The sequence below is a fragment of the Phaseolus vulgaris genome, chromosome 11 (assembly GCF_051622355.1).
Source record: "Phaseolus vulgaris cultivar YP4 chromosome 11, ASM5162235v1, whole genome shotgun sequence".
Lineage (NCBI taxonomy): Eukaryota > Viridiplantae > Streptophyta > Magnoliopsida > Fabales > Fabaceae > Phaseolus > Phaseolus vulgaris.
In genome coordinates, this window is record NC_143508.1 from 462,000 (window position 1) to 487,316 (window position 25,317).

Here is a 25,317-nt window from a genome sequence, read left to right on the forward strand (position 1 = left end):
TTTTAATTTATGTGAATAAAGTTAAATTTGTTTTTGTTGGGTCAAGTCTGATATTTTGCCTATTGATATTTATATTTAAAGACATTAATATCGTATCAGTTAAATCAAAAACTATTAAATAATCAATCTTATTTATTATTGAATTAGACCAATAACAAAGTCAGAAAAGAATTAGGATAAAAATTTTAGTATATATCAAAGAATACACCAGAAAGAAAGACACGTTACACACTAGTTCAAATTTTATACATTCTTAGATATACTAAATATTTTAAGTTTGACATCGTGAATACTTTTGTCTGAATTATTTTTTATTTTTTTATCACTATTTATTTTTAATTCTCATAAATTATAATTTATTTATTTATTTGCAGTATTACTTATTAACAATAGCTAGAATTGGAGCTTTAAAAATAATGCTTCAAATAATATATCAATAAATATGTTTATCTTAATAATATAAGGTTGGTATACAACTAGAGAAAATATACAATTAGAGAAAATGTTAATATTTAAGACCTCTTACAAATTATTTTTAAAAATATTATTAATTAATAAGTAAAAAAAAATCCAAAAGCAGTTTTACTAACCATATGGGATTGGGATCATGACCTTTAATTCATTATATATGATAGAGAAAATTCAAATCTTATATAACCATTTGCATTTTACTACGAGAGCATGACATAATGAAGAGCTCATACATATCCATGTTCTTTCTGGCGTGTGAAAACAAAATAAAATACAAGTGTCTTGTGATTAATATGAAGTAGTTTATTGCATAAAGTTAGTGAATATGATCATTCTAAACACATTTCTTCTAATCCTATCCATATCGTATTCATATTATTACGGTTATAATTGGTTTTATCATTTTTAAGGTGCCACACATAAATCAACATGTAATCATCTACATTTCCATGTTTTTGTTATCATCTAATAACTTTAGGTATTTCTGAAAACAAGGTCATGACACAATGGAAACTGCAAAATTAACACAATTATTAAAATCATTAACCCCAGAGGTTCATTGATGAAACAAGTTGACAAAACATGGATACACATACATACACATAATGTTTCTTGTTCTCTTTTAAGAACTTACTGATGTTTTTCTGGGCTCACTTTGATGCGAGGATCATTAATATCATATAAAAAAATGATGACTTTTTTTGATTCACATGGAGCTTGATCTTCTTGTGAATGAGTAATGGCCTCCATGTTCCCCCACAGAAAATAAAATAAACTAGTCTCCACCCTTCTTTGTTTCCTAGAACCATGTCAATAGTCTCATATTTTCATGTTTGTCTCACCCAACAAAAACCACCTGATGCTTCTCTTGCTTTCAGTTTTCTTCCAAAGATCCTTCTCCCTCAATTTTGGCTGGCAGAACAGGGTAAAAGTTTATATATAGAGTATATGACAGTGACTTACATCATTACAAATTATATTTCTGATAACACATTTGTACCATACCTGTATGTATTAATACTCACAGCTTTACCATTTCATGCTCACCTCACTTACATTATACTCTCTTTTTGAGAATATTTTAAAAGATTATATATTTACTGGTAGTTTGATAACAGTTTGACACTGGATGTTTAAATATAATAAACTTTAAATAACTCTATATTATATTTAGAAGTGAATTTTAAACTTAATTTAATCATATAAAACTGATTTATAAGATAAAATTTGTATATATTTATAATGTTCTTATCTTTGAATCACATGTGATTTCCAAAACTCATATTCCTATTTTATCGTGATTGAATGTGTAGTGTTATGGGCCGAGTATGATGGAAAGACTGATAGTCTCGTTGGATCAGGTTCGAGATTGGGGGATGTAGCATCATGGATCGAACCCAATATAATGTAAAAGCATATTGTCTTTCGATCTCTTTTTATAAACTCATTTAATATTGTATCAGATCGAGAGTTTCTTGGTTGTCAGTTGTAAATGGATAATGACGTTTATTACTGAACAAGATTGACAAGAAAGACAGAGGATTCTTGTCTAAATAAGAGAAGACACAAGAAACTAAGTGAGTGGTTCAGATCTTTAATTATAAATACACTTATTCTTATTAAACTGAATATTCTAAAATGAACAAAGTCTTTTTTTATCTAGAAGAGAATGGTACAAAACTTGAGGAGGGTCCTTGGAAAGAAAGGGTGGTGTAAAGGGCAACATTGTCTTGTGGAAGTATAAAAGTGTAGGGGAGAAGCAAGCAATAGCAACCCTAGACATGGAACCCTACGATGCTGCACAAAATGGGAGGAACATCCATAATGTAAACGAGATAGTGATATCAGAGGTGGGGCCCCATCTGCATTTCAGAAGCCGCATCCACTCCCATTTGTTGCCTTGCCACGTCACCAACAAGTGATGATTCATCACTAGGGCCCACTTCATTCAATCACAACCCCACATCCAAAGGTCAACTACATTTTCTTTTTTTATTTATTTGAAACATTGATTAATGGGTGATTCCTTCAATCCTTCGTTATTGGTGCTGTTCCTATTATTATTGTGAGGTGCAAATAATACCCACGCTCACACAAAACCCAATTATATCACAACCTTTTCCAAAATTAATACTACGAGGATCAGACCCTCTTATTAAATGATGTATCTGTATTAGACTCATATATCGAATATCGATATTTGTAACACATATCTCACTAAAGTGCTCAATTTAAAAAATATTTATTTTATATATACTTTTGTTATGATTGTAAAAATAAGAAACAAATTCTTTTGAATTAATCATAAAAAATATTTTTTTATTATAAATAAATATATATCTATATCTCTGTATCCGTATCATATTCGTGTCAAAAAGTCTGTCTTAACCAATATTGGTTTATGTTGAATAAAAACAACTCAATGCTTCACTTTTTGTCCTTAAGTTTTACACAATTATTATATTGGTGAACAACCATTTCTTTTGGTGCTAAAAAGACAAAGTAATATTTGGGTTCAAGAAAACAGGCACAAGAATAATTAGGTTGTGAGTAATAAGTTTGTACTGCTATAATGACTCGCACTGCCCACTCGGCTAAAATTGCACGTGTTGTTGCACTAAAGTGTGTGTGAAGTGTTGAACATCAATTTCCCAATTCCCAACAGAAAAAGCCCGTCATGGACCACGTCTTGGGCCCACGTACCCTAGTGGGCTCCGCACAACTCAGCCCAACTTGCAATGCTAATCATATAGGCTAGCTCACGCCGGACCACAAGCCGCTACGTACACTCAGCCATCAAACTTAGGTGGGTCCCACATTCCACCACACTGCTCACTCATCGGCTCGGCTTCCTCGGCTTAGCCGCTTTGCAATTGGCTTTACTTTTACAATTACAATTAAAAAACTTCATAATATATTTGTAAAATGGTTAAATATATTTTTGTCGCCGTTTTTATTTTTAATTTAAATTTCAAAAAATTTAGATACTTATGAAAAATAAACTATTAAAATAATTTGTTGTTAATTTTTTTATATAACAAATGGATTTCATACGTGAATTAAGATGTTAAAATATTTTATGTTGATTTATCATTGACATGAATTTTATGATATAGTTCACAGCTGAAAAAGCTAACATAAATATTGTAATATTATAATATAGTTCACTCTAAAAAAATTGTTTTTTATATCAGAAAAATAAATTGTAAAGACTCATTTCAATAGTTTCTTTATTACAAAATATTCAAGAGGTATAAAGTTTAGAATAAAAACAAAAATTAATTTCGCGTTATAGTATAGGGACGAAAAACATATTTAATCATTTCTAAAATAATAACTATAATTTTTTTTGAATTAATGTGCATAGTTTGTAATATTTTTTTAATAAGCTGTTAAGTTTTATGATGTACTTTGCTCAAACTAATTCTCTCACATGGACCTTTAATCAGTTTTTTTTTTTTTTTGCAATCTCTACTGCAAATAAAACCTAATATATACCTTCTAAAAGAATGTTATTTCATTCTCCATGCGGTATATTTAATTAATTCAATAATGAGATTACAAAAGTATGACACTGTTTTATGTATACAAAGTAATGACGATGTATATTGCTTTTGAAGTACAACATATTAAAGATCTCAAAACACCAGACATGAATATAAAAGTAAGTAGTGTGAGAATCTACACAAACTACAACAAGAAATCAATCCATAACTGGTGAAAAAACATTCAATTTTAACTTATCTCGTGTCAAACATCACAAACACGTGATCGATATTCTAATAAAATCTCAACCAAATGATTATATACACAATGTACCCAAATTAAAATTAAACAGTTATTTTTCTATGTACATATATATAAATAAAAGTAATTACACGTGCAGACTAAAATGGTTATGTTAAAATGTAGTACCCAAATGCAAAGAAGTGGGGATTCATACATGCATAACTAGCCTTAGGTTCTTAGAAAAAAACACTTGTTAAATTTTAAGATGACTATGGAAAATGAGGTTGTGTGTGAATAAGAGTCAATTGTGAAGATATAGAAATTAGAAGATTTTCAAGAAGGAGGATAAAATGCATAGAAATCTTCACTATACTGCCGTGGAAGGTATGGTTGTGGATTTCTTTGAAGTTCGTTTAGTTAGTTTTTTTATTTTGATTGGTGTTTAAGGTCGTTGTTTTGTATGAAATCTATTAAAAAGTATTTGGTGGGGTAGGGACAATTTTGGATTGTTGTTTTGCTTTGAATCTTTTTTTTTTATCAGTAATAAAAAATTAATAAATGTGAATCACTTCAGAGATAATTCAACCCTTATACATGGTACACCAAAAAAGATAAACTTCATACGATTACCAACGACTAACTAAAAAAAAAAAACCTTGCCCACACCAAACCCTGAAAAAACAAACTTCAAGACATCATCCTCATACATACTATAGGTTTTTTTTTATCAGCAAGAAACAACTAAAATAAAACGGCCTACTTAAGGGATGGTTCAACCCTCATACAAAACAAGAATGAACAGAAATACCTTTCCACCTATACATTTAAATCATAAGGAATTTCCTACTACCTTTCCCTACACTACCAGCTAAAGAAAGAATATTAAAGCGAATACATACATACCAAGGGTTCAAGACACCATTCAGAGAACGAAAAATTCACTGACGATATCTTTGAAACAATCCATGACCAAACCTTAAGTTGTGCTAGGGAAAAAACTTCAGAATCATTCGTACTATAGGTTCCAAACACCAATTAAAAAAGGAATACAAAGCAGAGCGAATTTTTACTGTAGTAGTGTTAGTAGGTTTAGACCAACATGTTTATCTGAAATACTTATATTATTTATTATTTTTTTCCTTATAAAAGAAAAGGTAACCTTAAGTAGATGAAACATGTGAAGTCTCTGAGAACGGGACGGGGGGGCTGAATTCCGTAATGAGTTCACCACCTGTGAGAACTATAGATATATAACATCAATTATGACCCTCGATAGTGTGATGGAAACGCATTGTTCTCAACAAAATTAGTTACATCTAATTGTAATAATGAAATCATGCCATACCAATATATATGGGATTCATTATACACTAATACAAATTTTTTAAAATTAAAACCATCATTGTGTCCTAACTGCTATTTTTCTGAACTAACAATAAATATTAATGCAGTTTAATAAAAATTACATTGGTCAAAATGAGTTGCACAGTGCCTTCTATTTCCTTTTGACTTTAAGTCCCTGCAATGAGCATTGCATAATCATCTATTTTTGTGCATTTGGGAAGAAAGCAGATTAATTGTATCTCACAGTACTGAGAAAGATTATCCTCACAGTACACATATTTGACTAATATTTAAGAAGTACCTATTGAATAAAGTTTACTTCAAGAAATTGTAGTTAATTTTACTCAATAAGGAAAAGAAAGTGTTTGCTTCAAACAACTAATTTATATATTCTGTTCTTTTGTCTGGTTCAAGACAAATGAAATAATTATCACTTTAAAGACATTAACTTTTCCACATTTACTCTGATATAATTATTAGAGGAACAGCCATTGTGAGGGAACAACTTTGACATTAATGAGGTAATATGTTCTAACTACTACCATATATGGTTAATGGTCATTTGAGATTAATGCAAGGCCTGCAAGAATTGTATCATTAGACTAATTATAAGGCAAACAACCATCACTGGTGTTTTTTTATCATAAAAAAAAAAATCAGCTATAGAGAGTTAACAAAAAAAGAGATATAGGTTTTTCTTTATCAACAATAAATAAATAAATAATAGAAATATTACAGAGATACCACAATCCTGATACAAACAGGAGAGCTTAAATTCCTTACAAATACAAACACATTTTTTTATTAGCAAGAAAAGATATAATAAATGTCACCTACATTAGGGATGGTCCAACCCTCTTACTCTTACAAAGCAAAAGAGACATACACCTCAAAAAAACCCTCTGACGGTCTATCCTGGTACAACTAGCTAAAAAATGACTTAGAATTTAAAGACCGACTCTACCACCGTATCAACAACTATTAATTGAGAGAGACTCGCTGAAGATACCTTTGACAAGCACAAACACATCTAGTCGAATCAGAATTCCAACCACACCAAACTATTACAAGCTTGACGTCCTAAGACTTTTTATACAGAAAAATACAATAAATAGAATACCTTGTAGAAGCCTAACAACAAACCACACAACCTGTTAATGTTTTTTAATAGATTTGAGACAAGATAAGCTAGGTATATGTGTTGGTTTTGTTTTGAAGATTTGGCATATATGAGAGAGGGCAATGTCCCATAGAACATCCATGGGATCCAGTGTCACTTCCAATTGAGAGCATGATGACAATTTAATTACAGTTGAGAATCGAAGGTAGTGGAAATGGTAGGGACTAAGAATGAAGGAGGGGGCCACCATGCCTCATTTGTGTGTGAGGGAATGCATATGCATGCCTTTTTCTCAAAAGCCAGAGCCTTGGCTGTTCCATTACGTCACCACCAATGCCCCCCTTACTCTTTTTAGTGCCTTGTGGCAACCCTTTAAGATTCGTGATTGGTCTGAGATGCTACTTCCTCTCTTCCTTCACCGTTTCACCTTCCTCTCTACACTCTTTACACTACAAAGCTTCCTCACAGATACATAGAAACACAACCATTTCCTTGCACCTCTTCCATTTTTCTGCCACCTTTTCTCCCTCAGAAACCTTTCCCACCAATTCAGCCAAACCGACACTGAGATCTTCTTCATCATACACATATATATACCGCATATTGTTTGCCAGAAACCAAAGAGAAGCATGTATATCGTTAGGGTTTTATTTTTTCATGCTACTTTTTTCCTTCTTAGTTAACCTACTTTTTCCAGAAACAAAGACAACTATTTCCGCCGTTGATCCTTTCAGTTCTTCTTTTATGCCTTTTCCTCCTCGGGATCCGATCCCACAAGTAAAACACAGGTTGTTTCTTGTGAGAGAACAAAAAGCTCACAGAAAAAGTCGAGGTTCTATTCCCGAGGACTTGTGTTTGTTACTGTTTCAACCTTTTTCAGTGCTTTTATTGCGTTGAAAATCTTTGTCTGGTTTAGGAGCTTCCTCAATATATCACCACAGCACCATTTCTTCTCACTTTGAAGGAAGATTCGTGACAGAATACCAGATCTGTGAAGACTGCTGTTGCTAGCTTGATCTGTGAGCTCTCTTACACTTTCTGTCTAAATTCTTTTTTTAATTTTCTTTGCTTTGTCTTCAAGACTAAACATAAGATGTAGAAGTGGCATGACATAACCCAAAAATAGAAGTGTGAGAGTTCTGAAATTGCAGATCTTAAACTCAACATATGTATCCTTAATGTGAGCAAATTCAAAGGGGTTTTTTCATTCGTTTGATTTGCACCTCCTTTTCTCCAACCCCGAAGGAGGGTATTTTCTATATGATCTTGTTTAAGTTTAAGCATATATACTGTTGGACATTATAAGAAGGTTCATGAACTTTATCCCTTTATAAGCATGGGTCATATATTAGTGGCTATCACAATGAGTGACACTCACTTGTATGTTCATCTAGGACTAGTAAGTCTTGTGCGTGTCTCCTATCGCATGTGTGTTGACTATGTGAGTATTTCACACTCATAATCATCATGCTCATGCCTTTTCTCCATATATATTATATTACAATTCTATCATATACTCACTCTCTCATCGATAATCTTTAACACATTGTAGACATTTTGTTCACATGTATAGCTAAGTATATGATTATTCTCTCATTTGCATGTATCTGATTTAGTCTTGTTTGTTTTTTTAGTGTTAGTTTTTTGTTTTAGTGTTTGGTTAAATGTTGGTTGTTGTGTTCTAGGTGTTTTTAGTTTTTGGTTTGGTTTTAGGAGATGTGTTATTGTTATGTAAAAAAAATATAATTTATTTTTTTTCCAACTTTTTGACAGGAAAAGAGGAGGAAAAAGGGGAGATAATTCAGGTAATTTGACAGTGAAAGATAGAAAGAAAAACGAGTTACATAAAAAAAAAAGTATATAATTCATATAAATCCATTAAAATTAGTGAGAGTAATTAATTTGGGTTATAAAAAGTAATTAAATTGGGATTAGTGATAAACTTGATGATTGTTATTGAGTTTATGGACTGAAGTCGATTACTGGGTAGCTAATTTATGCGCAAAAGTTTGTTATTTGTCGTACGGGAACCTCATTCACTAATTTTCAAAAAGTTACTATTATATGCTTTACTAATGAGTGGAAAACTACTTTTAACTCACTCTAATCATGGTTACTGTCAATAAGTTCGGGGAAAACATTATTAAACCAAAACGAAAGAAAAGGAACTGAACAATGCCTCACTACTTCTTTTAATGATCAAATTTGCCTTATCAAAACAGTTATTTGTCCTTCCAATTTGAATGGCTCAAGTGAGATATTTGGTGGCGATGCATTGATTATAATAGTGAATCCAGATGTTAATGATCCTTTCACCTGGTTTAAAGTGGAAATTAATTTTATAACTTTATTTGGAAAATGAATTTCCCTCAGTTTCCAATCTGCTAATAACTTTCTGTTGCTTGCATATAACAAATGATTTGATTGTATATACAGTGTACTGTTACATTTTAATGAGACTTTCTCTTTGGCTCATTAAAGATTTTTTCTTGAACCTATGTTTGTCTAAATTCTATTTAGATTTAGTTTTTAGTTTGCTGGTTTCTGGTTTTAGAATAGTTTGGTTGATTTTAAAATGTATTTCCTGAGTTGTATAAGGATTAATTCCTATGAAGCGATATATATTTATTTATTCATTATTAATGATAAAAAAAAAGTTACAATTGCAATATTTAGTATCATACTTATTTGATCCAATTTAATTTGCAGGAGTGAGGGAGAACATGGATACTTTCACTCATGTACCCCCCGGTTTTAGGTTCCATCCAACAGATGAAGAACTTGTTGATTACTACCTTCGGAAGAAAATGGCTTCAAGGAGGATTGACTTGGATGTCATAAAAGATGTTGACCTCTACAAAATAGAGCCATGGGATCTTCAAGGTAGCACTACTCCATCTAGTTCATTCGTTTTTTTTATTGGAATTGAAGTATCTCTCAAATACTTCTCTTACTTATTCATTCGTTTTTTTCATTTTTTTTTATCAGCAGAAACATTGTTAATTAACTTCTTCATTGTTTTTCCTTTTTTGTTTAAAATTTTAAAGAGATTTGCAGAATAGGAACGGAAGAGCAAAATGAATGGTACTTCTTTAGCCATAAAGATAAGAAGTATCCAACTGGAACTCGCACAAATAGAGCAACTGCAGCAGGGTTTTGGAAAGCAACTGGAAGAGACAAAGCAATCTATTCAAAACATGAGTTGATAGGGATGAGGAAAACCTTAGTCTTTTACAAAGGTCGAGCTCCAAATGGACAAAAGTCAGATTGGATAATGCATGAATATCGCCTTGAAACAGATGAAAATGGCACTCCACAGGCAAGTTCATTTCTGCAATCACAAGCTTTTCACACAGAAAAATAAACTGTTTCTCAATATTTAGCTCATGTTAATTCAAAGAAGATGATACTTTGACACTGTTTCAGTTTTTTATATTCGTTGAACAGTGGTTTTGGTATGATTTGTCCGTAGAGAGAAAAAAAAAGTATGATAGAAATTTGTCTTAAAAACTCAGACTCTATAAAATATAAATAACCCTTTTATTCATCTTCAATTATAAGCATCACCATATAGAAAAATAAAGAGCAACATTGAGTTCATTTTACAGTTATAGCGTGTTACAATAAACTACTGAAGATTTAATGTGTGCAGCAGAGACTCTCACGAGCTATTAAACCTTATTGGGAACTATTAATCCAACGATAAAAGGAAAGAACATAAAATCATGCATGCATGCATATGCATGTAGCATTTATAGTATAGTTCACCTTCCTTGTTGATGAAACACTGATAGATTTGATAATGAGCTAAAAATGTGGAGGGAGACTTGAAATTTTGTATGATTGAAGCAGGAAGAAGGATGGGTTGTGTGTAGAGTATTCAAGAAGAGAGTAACAACGATGCGTAAAGTGAATGAACAAGATTCTCCTGGTTGGTACGATGATCAAGTATCTTTCATTCAAGACATGGACTCACCCAACAACACCTCTCAATCTAACTTGGTCTACCAGCTTCCCTATCCTTGCAAGAAAGAGCTAGATTTGCCCTATCAGGTCCCTCGCGACCACTTTCTCCAGCTTCCACTTCTAGAGACCCCAAAACTGCTTCAATCTGCTTCAGCCATAACTCCTAATCCCATGCCACCATATCTTCTAGATCATGTGAACCACTCCACTTCTCTACTTCCCTCATTACTCATACAAGAAGAACAGGTTATTACTCATCATTTTGCTCGTTTCTCTAATTGGTGTTTTGTTCTCCTCACTTGTTTGTTTCTGCTAGTCTCTCGTTGTATGTCTTGTGTGAGTTGAGTATTGGTTGTTTGGGATGTTGAATTACGCGTCTCTTTCAAGTACTTTTTGTTTTGTTTTGTTTAATTAGGTTGTTAGTTATGTTATTTTTAGTTGAGACTGCGTATGTTAGTGCTCTGATTTCTCTTGTTAGGTGGTAGTTTTTTTTTCTCTATTGGAAGTGATGTGTTGGAAGTGATGTGTGTGTTTTATTTTCATTGTCTGTATAAGGATTGGATTTGGATCACTCATAAAGTGTTTCTATTTATTCATTCTTTCTCGCTGATAAAAAAAAACTCAGCAAATAAACTTTCAGGCAACTTATGGCAACAACAACTCCAATGAAGCAGCACTGGATCAAGTAACTGATTGGAGAGTGCTTGACAAGTTTGTTGCTTCACAACTCAGTCAAGATGCATCCAAACTCAATACCTACACAAACTCCACAGCCAATATCTTTCACAGCACAGACAATGGCAATTGCAATGTACAGTTCAGACATTTGGAGAAACAAGAGATAGTGATGCCTCAAGAAAATGCCTCAACATCAAACTCCAGCTGCCCAATTGCATTGTGGAAATAGTGAATGCTTTATAAATTGGTTTGGGTACATACTAATTATAGGTACTTAGCTAAAACATCACTTGCAAGAACTGTTAAGTGCCTGTACATAATAAACGTAATGGGCAAAACCTTAACTATTGTGCTACTACTTCTATCTAGCTTCTATCATATTCAATTGAAAAGAGAGAAAAAAAAATTAATGGGACATGAAATAGTTAGTAAAAAACCATATATCTATATATTTCCCTGAAGATGGAAAGGTTTGTTAGGTTAAAGATTGCATGTTGGGTACGCATGCATGATGAGCTCTACTATATGTAAACCAAGGTCCACATATATATCATTCTATGTCTCTTTGTTACAATTAAATCAAATAGTTATAGAACAAATTGTTCTTTTTTCTTTTTTTACTTTCTTTGTTAATTTTGGACATCTATTTAACAAGCTATGTTTTTCTACGTTGATGATGCCACATAAACACTTTTTTTTGCTAAACGTCATCAAACATGAAAATATAAATAACTTAAAATGAATCAACTATGAAAGTAAATATATTATTATTTGATGGGTTATGAAAATAAAAAAGTATATATGTAATATTGTTAAAAACTATCAAACATTAAAATATAAATAATTTAAGATGAATCAACTGTGAAAGTATAAGTGTTATAACTCTATTAGATATTTAAAGGGTGTTTTTTTTATCAAAAAAAATGAATGAAAAAATACATCAATTCTTATACAAAAATTTTATACCTAAGTCTGTCTCTTTCCAACCTCGTTATAAAAGCAAAAACTTTAAATGTAACCTCTTATATAAAACCTAATTGATAAAGCATTAAAACTAACACCACTAAAGTCCCTCTACTAAACAACTAGACCTACTAAAAAAATTTGACAGACTTCATAGAAACCAATGACTCAAGACATCAATCAGAAAATGAGAAACATATCCTGCGGACTTTGAACTTTATCCAAGACCATGTCTTTAGTTACACCAAAGTAAAAATCTCATTATGATTTATTCTGTCACCTCTAAAAATCCTTTTATTCCTGTGTTTTCATAATTCTCCTACAACTGTTATCTACACACAACCTCAAATCTGATTAACACTTTCTTTCACTCAATCCTTTTGTAGCGAATCATTTATTAAGAAAAATAAATAAGCTTAACACAAAAGCGGAAAAAGATATAATATTAACTTGGTCCAGAGCATCTACCATTATACCTACAATGATTGGTCATACCATTGTTATCCATAATGGAAAAGAACATTTACCTATTTATATAACAGATCGTATGGTAGGCCATAAATTAGGAGAATTTTACCAAAATGCTTTTTTGCCTCCCAATTATCCGTCAATGTCAACTTTCAACTTTAAAGGGTGTAGTAAAATTAAAGAATGTATATGTACTATTTTTCTAAAATTAAACAACTTGTTCTTCTACCGAGAGAGAAAGCCAAGAAAAATAGAATAAGTCTTATATAACTTGTATAATTTTTGTTTATAAACATTGTATCTCTTTTTTCTAAATAAATTTGGACAGGGTTTTGTATAATTCTCTTTTAATTTCTTTATGCTAAAAGTTATTATAAACTTATATAGTAAAAAGCGAGATCCGAATGTAAAATCTTAACAAATATAGTTTTACTTGTTTTGACACCTCTCTCTATATATATATATATATGATCTTCTCCTTCAAAAAATAGTCTTAGCCTTTTATGTGTCATGCTCTCTTTCCTTGGAAACAAAGATTAATTTTTTTTTTATAATGATTCACTATGGTCCATCGAGGATCAAGCTTAAATACTAAGACAAATCAAGGGTTAAAGATATTCTCAAAAGTTAATTAGAAATCTAATTAAAAGTGTCCAATTCCCTACATCTATATGGGGTGATCTTGATTTGGCTTGTGTGATAATATTTGATGATGAAGCAACAAAAGAAATAAGTACTTAACACACACAAGACAACAGATGGTATCACATATTCTTTGCTCCTAAGTTTCGCAATATATACCCCATATGCATCAAAATCTACTTGAGGTTTAGAAGGCAAGCAAAAGATACACCTAGAACCTATGCTTCATATTGGGAATGCAAGAAGGTACCTATTTAATTACTTATTCCAAGTGGCAACTAATCATGGAAGAAAATTATTACAGCCATGATAAATATCACAAGTGTCATATGATATAATACGTAACTTCAACGCCTTCTAGTAGACTCAAACTGATTTTAAACAAATGCCAATATGTATGGGATATGGCACTATGTGCTAATAATGCAAGCAAACTCCAATTCTAATAATATAAGTAAGGCTATGTAATTGAATAAGAAAGAATCAAAGTGCAAAAGAAACAACTAGTTTGAAGCAACTTTGACTGCAAAAAAAGATTTTTTTTTTCAAAAGTAATTAAGTAGACTGGAGATCCCACTAGATATTAGAACATTTAATAGTATATAAAGTTGGTGCAAGTTAATTTTATGAGATTGAGTTATGTTTAAAGTTTACTTCTTAGTATGATATCATAGTCATTTCGAATCTATTATATCAAGAGTTTGTTGAGTCTATCGTATCATCCGCTATTAAACCGTTAACAAACTATGCATAATATATTGTCTCACGAGCTATCACTCTTCTTATAAGCCTTAAATTAGACTTAAAAGTTGATTTCTTAATATAAATTCTTATTTTTGGTAAAAAGATTGTTATTGTTTCGGAAATTTGTATCAAAACTTATTTGTACTGAATTAAACATCAGCAAACTGCTATACCTTGCAAATCAGCCACTTTTGTACTAATTAAACATTCAAACTAAATGAGGTAGAGAGAGAATCGCATCACAATCTTATATATAATAAACTTCAAAAAAAGAAGCTTTTCACAACAAATTCAGAATGTATGATGATGAAGTTTCGGATGAAAGAGTACGATATGCAACAAAACAGTAACTGTGTCTCGGAACAAAAAAAAACTGTGGCAATTGTAAAACTTACAGACAAAGTAAGCTATGGCAACATGATATAAAAACAACGTAAGATAATGTTTTTTTAATCAGAAAAAAAAAACAATATATACATATAAACTATTTCAAGAATAATCTAACTCGTGTAAAAAAACAAAGGCATCCAAATAACACAACTATTTACAACGAACCTGCCAAAAACTATAACCACATGCAATCTAAAGCCAAAAAAAACAACGTAAGAAGCATGAAACCAAAGTTTTTTTGGATGGAACTGAGAAGTAATCCTGATAGGGTATACCTACCCAGAAGAACAAATGGCCTAGTAGAAGTGGATGCAAAACATAATGAAGCTAGCTAGCTCGAAAGAATGAAGGAAAAAATATAAGAAGTACCCTAGTAGAGTTCTATATAAGGTGTTAGAGCTATGAGTTTAATATATACGCAAGAGAAGAGAAGAAGAAGAAGCAGAATGTTAGAGTTTATTGATTATTAATATACATGGCTATGACATTTATTTGTTGTGAAGTGAAGGTTGATCTTGTAGTGTCTTCTTCACTTTTAAGCAATTATGTTCCCAGACGACACACTCATGAACCATGGTGTAGGTGGAAGGAGATAAAGAGGCATAAAAATGGAGGCATAGTGATGAAGTTGTGGATTCCAAGGTTGTAAAAGAAGGTGAAAGTGAGAGGTGTTTTGTGACTTTGCTTTGGCGTGTTGATTCCTTGATGTTATTAAGTTTGTGACAGAGAGAGAAAGCATGTGCATGCGTTTAAAAATTAGGCAGAAGAAGAAGAGCATGGCGTAGCAATAAGAGTGGGTGAATAATTAGAGTTTACAGTGAGACATTTTTTTAGTGCATATTTATGTTATTTGTGATGGAAGGAACGATAAAGTAAGATTGGTTCACACATAGGAACATGTCCATGTGAATGCTATTATGTGCTCTCATCCACTACATACACAAATCTAATTTCTGTCCCACCATGCATCAATATCATAAAAGCAACACCCACTCCATCGGCATATGCTATAGTATTTCATACTAAGTATGACAAATTTCTACCATGGAAAAAAAATATAAATGTTTATACATGAAAACCATTAAATAGAAACTAATTTTAGAGAAAAAATAATAATTAGTTGTTGTAGTGAGTAAATTAAAGATATTTTAGAAACTAAAAAAATTATTGATTTTTAAATTAATTTTTATTATTGATAAATAGTTTGTAAATTGGTATCTAATCAGCTATCAAGTCTTTTGCTACCAAATTTAAAATCTTAATAATTTGTAGTTAAAATTTTGGTAGTTAATTAATTAGATACAAATTTAGAAATTATTTATCAATAATAGAAATTAATTTAGAAATCAATAATTTTTTTAGTCTCTAATTTAGTCAATATAACAACTAATTATTTTTTGTCTTTTAAATTAATTTTTATTTAATAATTTTCTTATAGTGATATAATTATAATGTGATTCGAGTGAAATGAATTGTGACATTTTTTTACTGATAATAAATAAATTAAATTAAAATAATATTTAAGGTACATAAAAAAAAATCAATAAATCTTATAAACTTCGTCTCAAAAGGACCCATTACATAGCAATGGGCACACTATTCTTCCTAATATATTTAACTTATAAAAAAAAACTAGGCAATTAAAAAAAAACAAGCAAAACTGGATCAAAAGTCTTTGGCATTTTTGGATCCACTACAAGAAAATCATGAAATAGAAACTAATTTTTAGAGACCAAAATAATTAGTTGCAATAGTAACTAAAATAGAGACCATTTTGGAAACTAAAACAAAAATTGGTTTCTAAATTAGTTTCTATTATTTTATATTATTGTTAAATAGTTTCTAAATTGGTATCTAATTAGCAACCAAGGTTTTTGAGACTAAATTTAAAAACTAAATAATTGGTAGTTAAAACCTAATTTAGAAACCAATTTTTTTTTTAATTTCTAAAATTGTCTCTATTTTAGTTCCTCTTGTAACTAATTACTTTGGTCTCTAAAAAATGATTTCTATTTCATGATTTTCTTGTAGGGTCTAATTTAGTCAATATATCAATAATATAACCATTGTTTATATATTTTATTTTCTTTGTATATAAGTTAAGATATTTAGGTGTCTTTCATAGTATTTATTTTACACATAAAAACATAACACTTTGCCAATACAACATACAAAATTATTACATACAATATCATCGTTACTCGTAAACTATTTTACATTATTGTCAATGACATGGAAAAGATACTAGTCAGAATTCACACCTTTCTGACTTTTACATTATAAACTATAAACTTATTCGGAAAATATTGGAATAACACAATATTCATGTTACAAATTATTGTATAGTTTGCACACCATTTGGTAATAGCACAAGTACAATGTTCATACTTTACTTTTAATGTTGTGAAACACAACACAGTCACCATATTTTTTTGCTTTTATTAAAGCTATAATTAAAACATTATAGAACAACTCATTAATAGAGTTGAAAACTCCCATCTTGTATAATCAGTGGGTATGAAGCATCTGTGGCAAATTGAACAAAGTTATGAATTGCAGAATTCTCCACAATCTGTAAAATGTAAACTTATATTAGAATGATTTTTTTGGAACAAAGTATAACTTTTCAACTTGTTTTTAAGCAAAATATGTACTTAAACTTGTTTTTAAGGAAAATGTGTACTTAATAAATAGAAATAAGGTATTACCTTAGCATGGAGATATTTATTTGCCTCTGTAAGTGTTCCCTCCTACAGTCCAAAAAGGTAAAAAGTTGGTTTTTGATAATATAAAAATATTAAGAATTACCCAAATACAAAAAAAATAAAAATTAACATTCTAACAAAAATTGAACTTCCTTCTATTATATATTTTATCATGTTTGTTTAATTAGTTTTATACGTAGTTGTGTGTTTTGAAAGGTTTAAGTCGTTAATTATTTATTTTAATTTTTTAAGGTCTTATATATCGGTTATTTTTATCAGATAATACTAGTTTCACTTTTATTTTTTCATCTATTATTTTTTATTATTTTTCTATCTAATACTTTTTTGTTTTTATTTTTTTATCTAACATTATTTCAAAAGTAAAAAAAGAATTAATAAATTAAAAAAAATTATAATTTTAACTTTGGATGCATTAAAAAATAAATGTATTAGTTGTAAAAAAATATTTTTAATGTTTAAAATAGTTGGAAATATAATTATTAAAAAAAGAAATAAGTTTTTATAAAATAAAAATAATAAATAATAACTTAAGAATGTTTAGTTTAAAATTTATTTATTTTTTATAAAAAAGAAAATAAAAAATTAAACCTACAACAACGTAAAATTGAATTTATAAAAATAAATTGTATTTATTTTTATTATTATTGATGATCTAATTATATTAATTTTAAATAAAAAATATAATATATAACTTATGACATATATTTATATATAATTCATTATTTACATAATCTTTCACTTTAAATATAATTTGTTTCTTAATTTTTATTTTAAAAGTATAATTTATACATTTATTTTTTTGAAAGGTTTAATTCGCTAATTATTTTATTTTACATTTTGTAAGGCTTCATAAATCACTTTTTGTTTTAGATTTTCAAAAAAGTTAGTAAAAGAAAAGAAAGTTCTTTTACACTAGTTTTTTTTTCCACTTCCACGTTTTTTTTTAAATTAATATATACAAAATTGTAAAATAGAATAATAATATATTTAATTTTCAAGTGATTGTAGATTTTGTTTAAAAATATCATTGCTCTTAGTAGAAAGGGTTTTCTTTTCGTGAGATTTGCTTGTATGAATCTAGTATAAAATAGGTTGAACCTATACGAAGCAAAAGAAATTGAATTAAGCTCATTATTTGTATGAAAACATTTGTATAATCTTCTATTCGTGGATTACCATATAATTAATCTTAAAGTGTATTAAATACTAAGATGGTAAACTTGAATATATTTAAGAATTTTTTTATAAAAATAAAATAATTAAGCTAAACAATATGGTCTTAAAAAAATTAACAAGTAAAAGTTAAGTTTTTTAATATTAGATTAGTTTAAATCAAACTTAAAGGATTCACCTTTTTATAAGCCAAGTTTAAAATTCAAATATTTCGGTTTGTTTGGATTTATTTACACTCTATAGAAATATATAACTTAAATCACTTTAAATATTTAAGGAATATTCAAATTTTTATCTAACAAGAATTAATTAAATATCCCAAAAACCAAGGGAGTAACTTTTTTATTGTATCAATTTGTATTCATTTTCTTTTGTTCTTTTAGATACCTATATTTTATTTTTATTATTTACCTCCTTTTTTCTAATAGTATATTCCAAATTCAATTTGTGTATAAAGTGGTGGAATGACTAATTAGTGTGTTTATTTTAACTTATCTGTTTATTTAAAAATAGTTTAACTTAAAATGTTTGAATACTGTTTTTGGTTTAGGGATCAAAGTATTTAATTAACTACTAAAATTTTAGCTACTAATTATTTTAGATTTTCAAATTAGTTGTTAAAATTGGAGTAACTAATTAGATAACAATTTAAAAATTAATTTATAAATTTTATAAATAATAGAAATTATTTTAGATACAAATGATTTTTTTAGTGTTTAATTTAATTAATATAATAACTAATTATTTTTTTTCTAAAATTATTTTTTATTTAATAATTTTTTTGTAGTGATAATTTATGATACACCGAAATTAATTTATAAACATAATAGCAAGGATAGAAGTATGAGAAGTAAAATATTTAGAAATATGAAAATTGAATAATAAATTTATGCTAACCTTGTCTTTCAATGCTTCAATTTCTTGTAACATGATGTTCGTCTGTTGTTCATCATATATACGTATACCAGTTAATCATCCATGTATAATACACAAATAATATACAAATATTTTTATTATATAATAAAATATTTTTCACTACCTTCATTGAGCGAATATGATATATCCAAGTTTCCAAATTCTTCTCTAGCACTTCTAGTTCATCCATCGTCGAAGTCTTGTTTCCAACTCCAAACAAATACCTAAATAATATATTTTTTACCAAACAAATATTTGTATAAGTCTAAATCTCATCTTATTTTATTATAAATTTTATAAAATTAATTAAACTTAAAATTTATTTTTAATATAAAAAATGGTATGATTTTATATTTATTTGGTAAAACTGATTCACCTTTTAAAAGAAAACTAGATAATTGTGTTATTCCAAGAACCAACTAAACATACCAAAAAACCATTTCATTTATATTGCTTCTCTAAACATAGTAAAATGTACTTTAAAAAAATCAAATCCCGATGAAAAACAAAATTAAGAAACTATTCTAAAAAAAATTTATTACATTGTGTACACAGAATTGTAGTATTCAGTTGGAAGATAAAAATAATATAATAAAATAAAATAATATTCGATATTGTGTACCTGATACTCTTTTGCAGTTTTTGGATTTCTTGTTTCAGCACATTAGATTCCTCTTTTGCATCCTATATAACAATTAAGATCGTTAATAAACATTACAAGAAAATTATTAAATAAAAATTAATTTTAAAAACAAAAAATAATTAATTGTTATAATAATTAAATTATATACTTTTTAAGAACTAAAAAAATTATTGGTTTCTAAATTAATTTCTATTATTGATAAATAATTTATAAATTGGTATCTAATTAGTTATTAACGTTTTTGCTACCAATTGGTAAATAATTGGTAGTTAAAACTTTAGTAACTAATTAAATACTAAATTGTTTATCAATAATATAAACTAATTTAGAAACCAATACTTTTTTTGTCTATAAAATAGGTTTCCAATTTAGTCAATATAGTAACTAAATTTAAATTTATATATTAAATTTATGTTTATTTCATATGCTTCCTTGGTACATATGTCTTTTTATGATAGAATCTAATAAAAAATTATTTTCTATATTTTGATATGGATGGATGAGAACTAACACTACAAGAAAATCATCAAATAGAAACTAATTTTTAGAAACCAAAATAATTAGTTACAATAGTAACTAAACTAGAGACCATTTTAGAAACTAAAACAAAAATTTGGTTTTTAAATTAGTTTCTATTATTTTCTATTATTGTTAAATAGTTTCTAAATTAGTATCTAATTAGCAACCAAGTTTTATCTACTAATTATTTAGTTTCTAAATTTAGTCTCTAAAACTGGTTGTTAATTAGAGACCAATTTAGAAACTATTTAACAATAATAGAAACTAATTTAGTTACTATTGTAACTAATTATTTTAGTCTCTAAAAATTGATTTTAATTTATGATTTTTTTTGTAGTGTAATATGCGTAAGTAATTCAAATGTACATGAAAGTTAGATTCAAATGTTTAATTTCAGGACTCTAACTTATTGATATTTTCTTAAATTATATTTATTCTAGTAGCTTAAATTGTAGCTTTTACATTTCAATCAAACTAATTTTAAATCAAAATGGATCAATATATGTGCAAAATTTCTATTATTTGAATAAATATCACTGTAAAAACAACCTATTTAACTCTTGTAGATATGATAGTCTCATTTATCATTGTTTGCTACGAACTTCAAGGAAAGGTTGGAAGAATGAAGAATAAAATAACAAATGACAACAAAAACAAACAAAAAATTACAAGTGAAAAAACACTTAAATAAAGTTGTTCTGAGAGCACGACATATTTCATTATTTTTGTGATAGAATCTATATTTAAAATTGACTATTATAAAAAAATATAATATATATGATAATTTTTATGTCAATTATAATAGAAAATAACCTAATATTGAGTTTTTTATTTATAAAAAAAGTCATTATCTTTCTTTCAATCATAGTTTCTAACTAAAACTATGCATTGTAATTTTTTGTTAGCAGTATCAAGTGAGAAAGAGGAGAAATTCGCATGAATAGTAAACACTTAATTTATTTAATTTTCTTGGCATAAATATTTTTTTATCTTTTATTAATAGTGTAAAAATTTGGTTTTAAGAAAATATTTTTCTTTAAATATATACATAGACGATGTTTAGACAATTTTCATCCCGTGATGACAAGTACACTAGTTAAATAATTAATTGTTAAAGCATTATCTAATTCAAGGAATATTTACATGTTTGCTTGAAATTAAAATTAATTACTACATTTTTATATTTTTATCTCTAATCAATTTTAAATAGTTTACATGTTATAAAATGAAAAAAACGGTAATAAATATCATAAAAGTGAAAAAACATTTTTAATATAAAAACTGTTTCACATATGCAAACTCTATGACTTTTTTCACATGTCTTTTCTTAGTGTTAATGAATTCTCAGTCAAATTAATTACAGTGAAACTTAATTTTTTTAAAATAAACACTTTTACGAAAATACAAAATATAATAGTTTTTAAAGATTAAGATGTGTTAATGCAGTTCATAAACAGTGTTAATGTAGTATTTTAAACTAATTAAAAGGTTTCTGTAAATACAAAAAAAAAAAAAAATTGTGGAAGGAAATATAAGAAAACAGAGGAGTGTGACTTACTCAAATAATTAAAAAAAATTGTGAAGTTTAACAGAGGAGGAGTGTTGTGGTTACTGTTGATAAGGCATAATTAAGTGCAATGTAGTGTATGACACTTATACCCCTCTAATGAAATTTCTAAGGGAACAAAAAAATTGAAGAATCTAACCTTGTATGCGACAAAATTTAGTGGACAGGGAACAAAACATTGGGTGATTCCTTTGCATATTATAATGAGGACGACAATTAATGTTCCATTTTTTTTTATGAGAAAATGGTTAACTATTTATTTTGTTGATTCTCCAATGGTGGTTGGAAATGATTGCAAGAAAAAAAAAAAAAACAGAAAGAGAAATCTGTTGTGTACCAGAAGAAGTGGATGGGGTGGTGCTTCAGGAAGAGCCCCTCGTGTGAACTTCATGTACCTCTCAATCAGCCCTTGCATGGTTCTTTCATTTACACAAAAAGAAATAAAGTAAAAAGTGAAATAACCGAAAATTAAACTTTAAATCTAATTCAACCTTATAAAATTAATTTATAAAAAAAATTTGTATTTATTTTTATATTATAAAATATCATAATTTCTAGTTGATTACCTATTTCATTATACAACACCTAAGTAATGATATAAAATAAATATATTTTTGTTATCTAATAAAAAATTAAAATTTAAGATAAAGAAAAAAAATTGTATGTTTGTTATTTTTCTAACATAAATGTTAACTTATAAATAAAATTTACATTCATTTATATACTATAAAATATCATAATCTTTATTAATATGTAATGTTTAATAAAAAAAATTAACTTATAAGTAAGATTTGTATTCATTTATATACCATAAAATATCATAATTTTTAGTTGACGTGAGATTTTAAAAAAAAATTAAAAAATTAAATTAAATTTAAAGTTTACATATAGAAAGAGAGAAAGAAAAGAACCCTTTGGTGGCTAATTCGGTGAGTTTTCCATGGGCGGAGAAAATGAAAAGAGCAATTTCAGCATCGCACAGCACAGAGAGCTCCTTAGCCTTTTTAAGAAGCCCAGCTCGGCGCTTACAGAAGGTGACTTGTCTGTGCACTGGGTTCTCGATTCTCTTCAGCTGAACCTTTCCGCGAGCCATCGATCTTCCTCAGATCTCTCTATCAATCAATTCTTGTTTTCTTCTTTCTGTGCGCTTATGCACACAACCTCCCACTAGTTTGAACTAGCTTCGAGGTTGCTGCAGCAGGTACGCAGTACCCTTTCTCAGTCTTTCTCTCCCAATTTTGCTTCAGTTTCTGCGATTCAACACCTTATATAACAAACCACACTATATTCTAGTATTTCGCCTTCCACGTAGCAGCGGAATCACCACTTGTTCTTAATTACAATTAGTTTATTCTAACCAAACTTTACACCACACTAACTTTTTGTTTACTCTCTAATATCCATCACTTCCAAGTCTATGGATTCCAATTAATTTCATCATAAATCAAATCAAAGCATGTGATTCTAAAGCTGCTTCCGCCCATAGAATTTGGTTCATTTTATTAAAATATTTATGCACAAAGCTTTATTCCTCATTTTCTATGCGCGGAACTCTATATAGATTATACATATCCTGCTTCTTATGTTATAAATGCTACTCTGTTATGCACTACACTGCTTTTCAATGTCTACTACTCAATACATCAAATATAGTGATTTATAATATTTCATATGCTACGGGATGAGAATTATTAAATGACAGTTTACTTTATCGTTTAACATTAACTACACACATTATTGTTATCTTTTAATTGTCAAATAACTATAAAAATAACTTTAATAATATATAGTTACTTCATAAGGTCTTTATCTAAAATAAATAGTTAATAATATTCTTTAATACTCTCGTGAAGTAGAATTGTCTTACTATTTATTTACTCATTGTATTCTTTTGAATTTGATCGGACATATACTCATCAAGTCAAAGTCAAATGTATCTCATTCTGGTCTAAATTGTGAGAAAATTCAAAGTAAATTAACCATGATGATATTTTAGACTATTATTATAAATCCCTACATAATTATGTTAGTGTAATAATGTAAATTTAGATAAATATATTATGAAGATCAATCTTATTAATGCACTATTAAAGTGATTTTAACTCACCGAATCCCTACCTCTTTGACTGCTCTAATTTACATTCACAATGTCTTTGATTATATTGCTTAAATATTCTGAATATATTACAGAATACTCTGATTTATATACATGATACCATAAAATGTTACATTAAAACCTAAGAAAGCAGTGTCAAAGATCCAAGTTCATGAAGACTTATAAATAGATGACCACTCACAAGGAGTATCCCAACTCAAATTTTAGCATTATATTCACTATATACACAAAATTTGATGTTTTTACTGACTTGAAAGAAGATCATTCAGAACTCATCCAGATTCCGACCAACTTCATCTTGACGAAAACATTAACTTATTAAATTATCAATATTCTTACTGACTTGAATATCGAAAAATGAAACCATTAAATAAAACAATTGAGAGAATTTACACCACTCAGAAACACCCGAAAAGAAAGAAAAGTAAAAATATCATGTTTCAATAATACATTAAATTACTAATGTCTATCCAGGTGGATCCTATGGTGTGCTAGCTCTCAGCTGCCAAAACTTAGAACTTTGTCATTCCCATCATTCCAAAGCTGCAAACATAGAAGAAATGGGGTTGGAAATAAAACCAGGAATCAAGTAAAGCAGAAGAAAGTTAATGAAAAAATGGTATTGAGCTAAACTATTATTATATCACATCAAATCCAGAAACAATTCCCCTGATAGGCTCATATATATTCTCGTTATCACGTTATTCTCGTTTCACGTTAACTATAGTACAGAACGAGGAATCATATGAAATGAATATCAATTTCTATAGTCAAAATCAGAATTTTCTTGCATTCGTCAAATCATTCAATCTAATTTATATAATTTGTGATGGATGGCTTCAATCAAAATTGATGTAGGAATGTTTCTGAAAGAAAGCTGAGTGCCATTCGGTCTAATGAAACTCAATTTTATTTTATTTTTAATTCTTCCTCGTTGCCATTGCCCATTGCTTCTCTTGCTTGTTAGTTTATAAATAAATTATATTTGAAAATACTTAGAGTTCTATATAACTTTTAAAAATTAAATGATATAAAAAATATTAAAATAATAGTAATGAGAATTATAATCTGATGGTATAAAAAAATAAGTATCAATCATTAAGCGGATAAATAGGAATTTAAGAATTGCACCTATGTGGGAAA

General features: G+C 28.4%; 2 protein-coding genes across 5 annotated transcripts; one reads left to right on the top strand and one right to left on the bottom strand.

Annotated features, from left to right (window-relative positions):
- The first annotated feature begins 7,020 nt into the window (after positions 1 to 7,020).
- Positions 7,021 to 11,928, top strand: LOC137830747 (NAC domain-containing protein 7). 4 transcript variants are annotated; one of them, XM_090297495.1, is made up of 7 exons: positions 7,361 to 7,496; positions 7,581 to 7,683; positions 8,438 to 8,469; positions 9,374 to 9,547; positions 9,712 to 9,987; positions 10,521 to 10,876; positions 11,256 to 11,928. In XM_090297495.1, the coding sequence occupies exons 4-7, from the start codon at positions 9,388 to 9,390 to the stop codon at positions 11,535 to 11,537; spliced, it is 1,074 nt and encodes a 357-aa protein (XP_090153621.1). In that variant the 5' UTR covers positions 7,361 to 7,496; positions 7,581 to 7,683; positions 8,438 to 8,469; positions 9,374 to 9,387; the 3' UTR covers positions 11,538 to 11,928. The 4 variants fall into 4 exon arrangements, with proteins under 4 accessions (XP_068494364.2, XP_068494384.2, XP_068494372.2 ...); XM_068638263.2 differs by having other exon boundaries at positions 7,021 to 7,683; XM_068638283.2 differs by having other exon boundaries at positions 7,021 to 7,683; positions 11,271 to 11,928.
- Positions 11,929 to 16,680: 4,752 nt separating this feature from the next.
- On the bottom strand, positions 16,681 to 25,040 carry AGL12 (AGAMOUS-like 12). Its single transcript, XM_068633856.2, has 7 exons — positions 22,970 to 25,040; positions 22,396 to 22,477; positions 19,952 to 20,013; positions 19,454 to 19,553; positions 19,312 to 19,353; positions 17,224 to 17,265; positions 16,681 to 17,087 (listed from the first exon to the last, which is right to left on the bottom strand). Exons 1-7 carry the CDS (start codon positions 23,149 to 23,151, stop codon positions 16,992 to 16,994), a joined length of 606 nt encoding a protein of 201 aa, XP_068489957.2. The 5' UTR covers positions 23,152 to 25,040; the 3' UTR covers positions 16,681 to 16,991.
- Between the last annotated feature and the right edge of the window lie 277 nt (positions 25,041 to 25,317).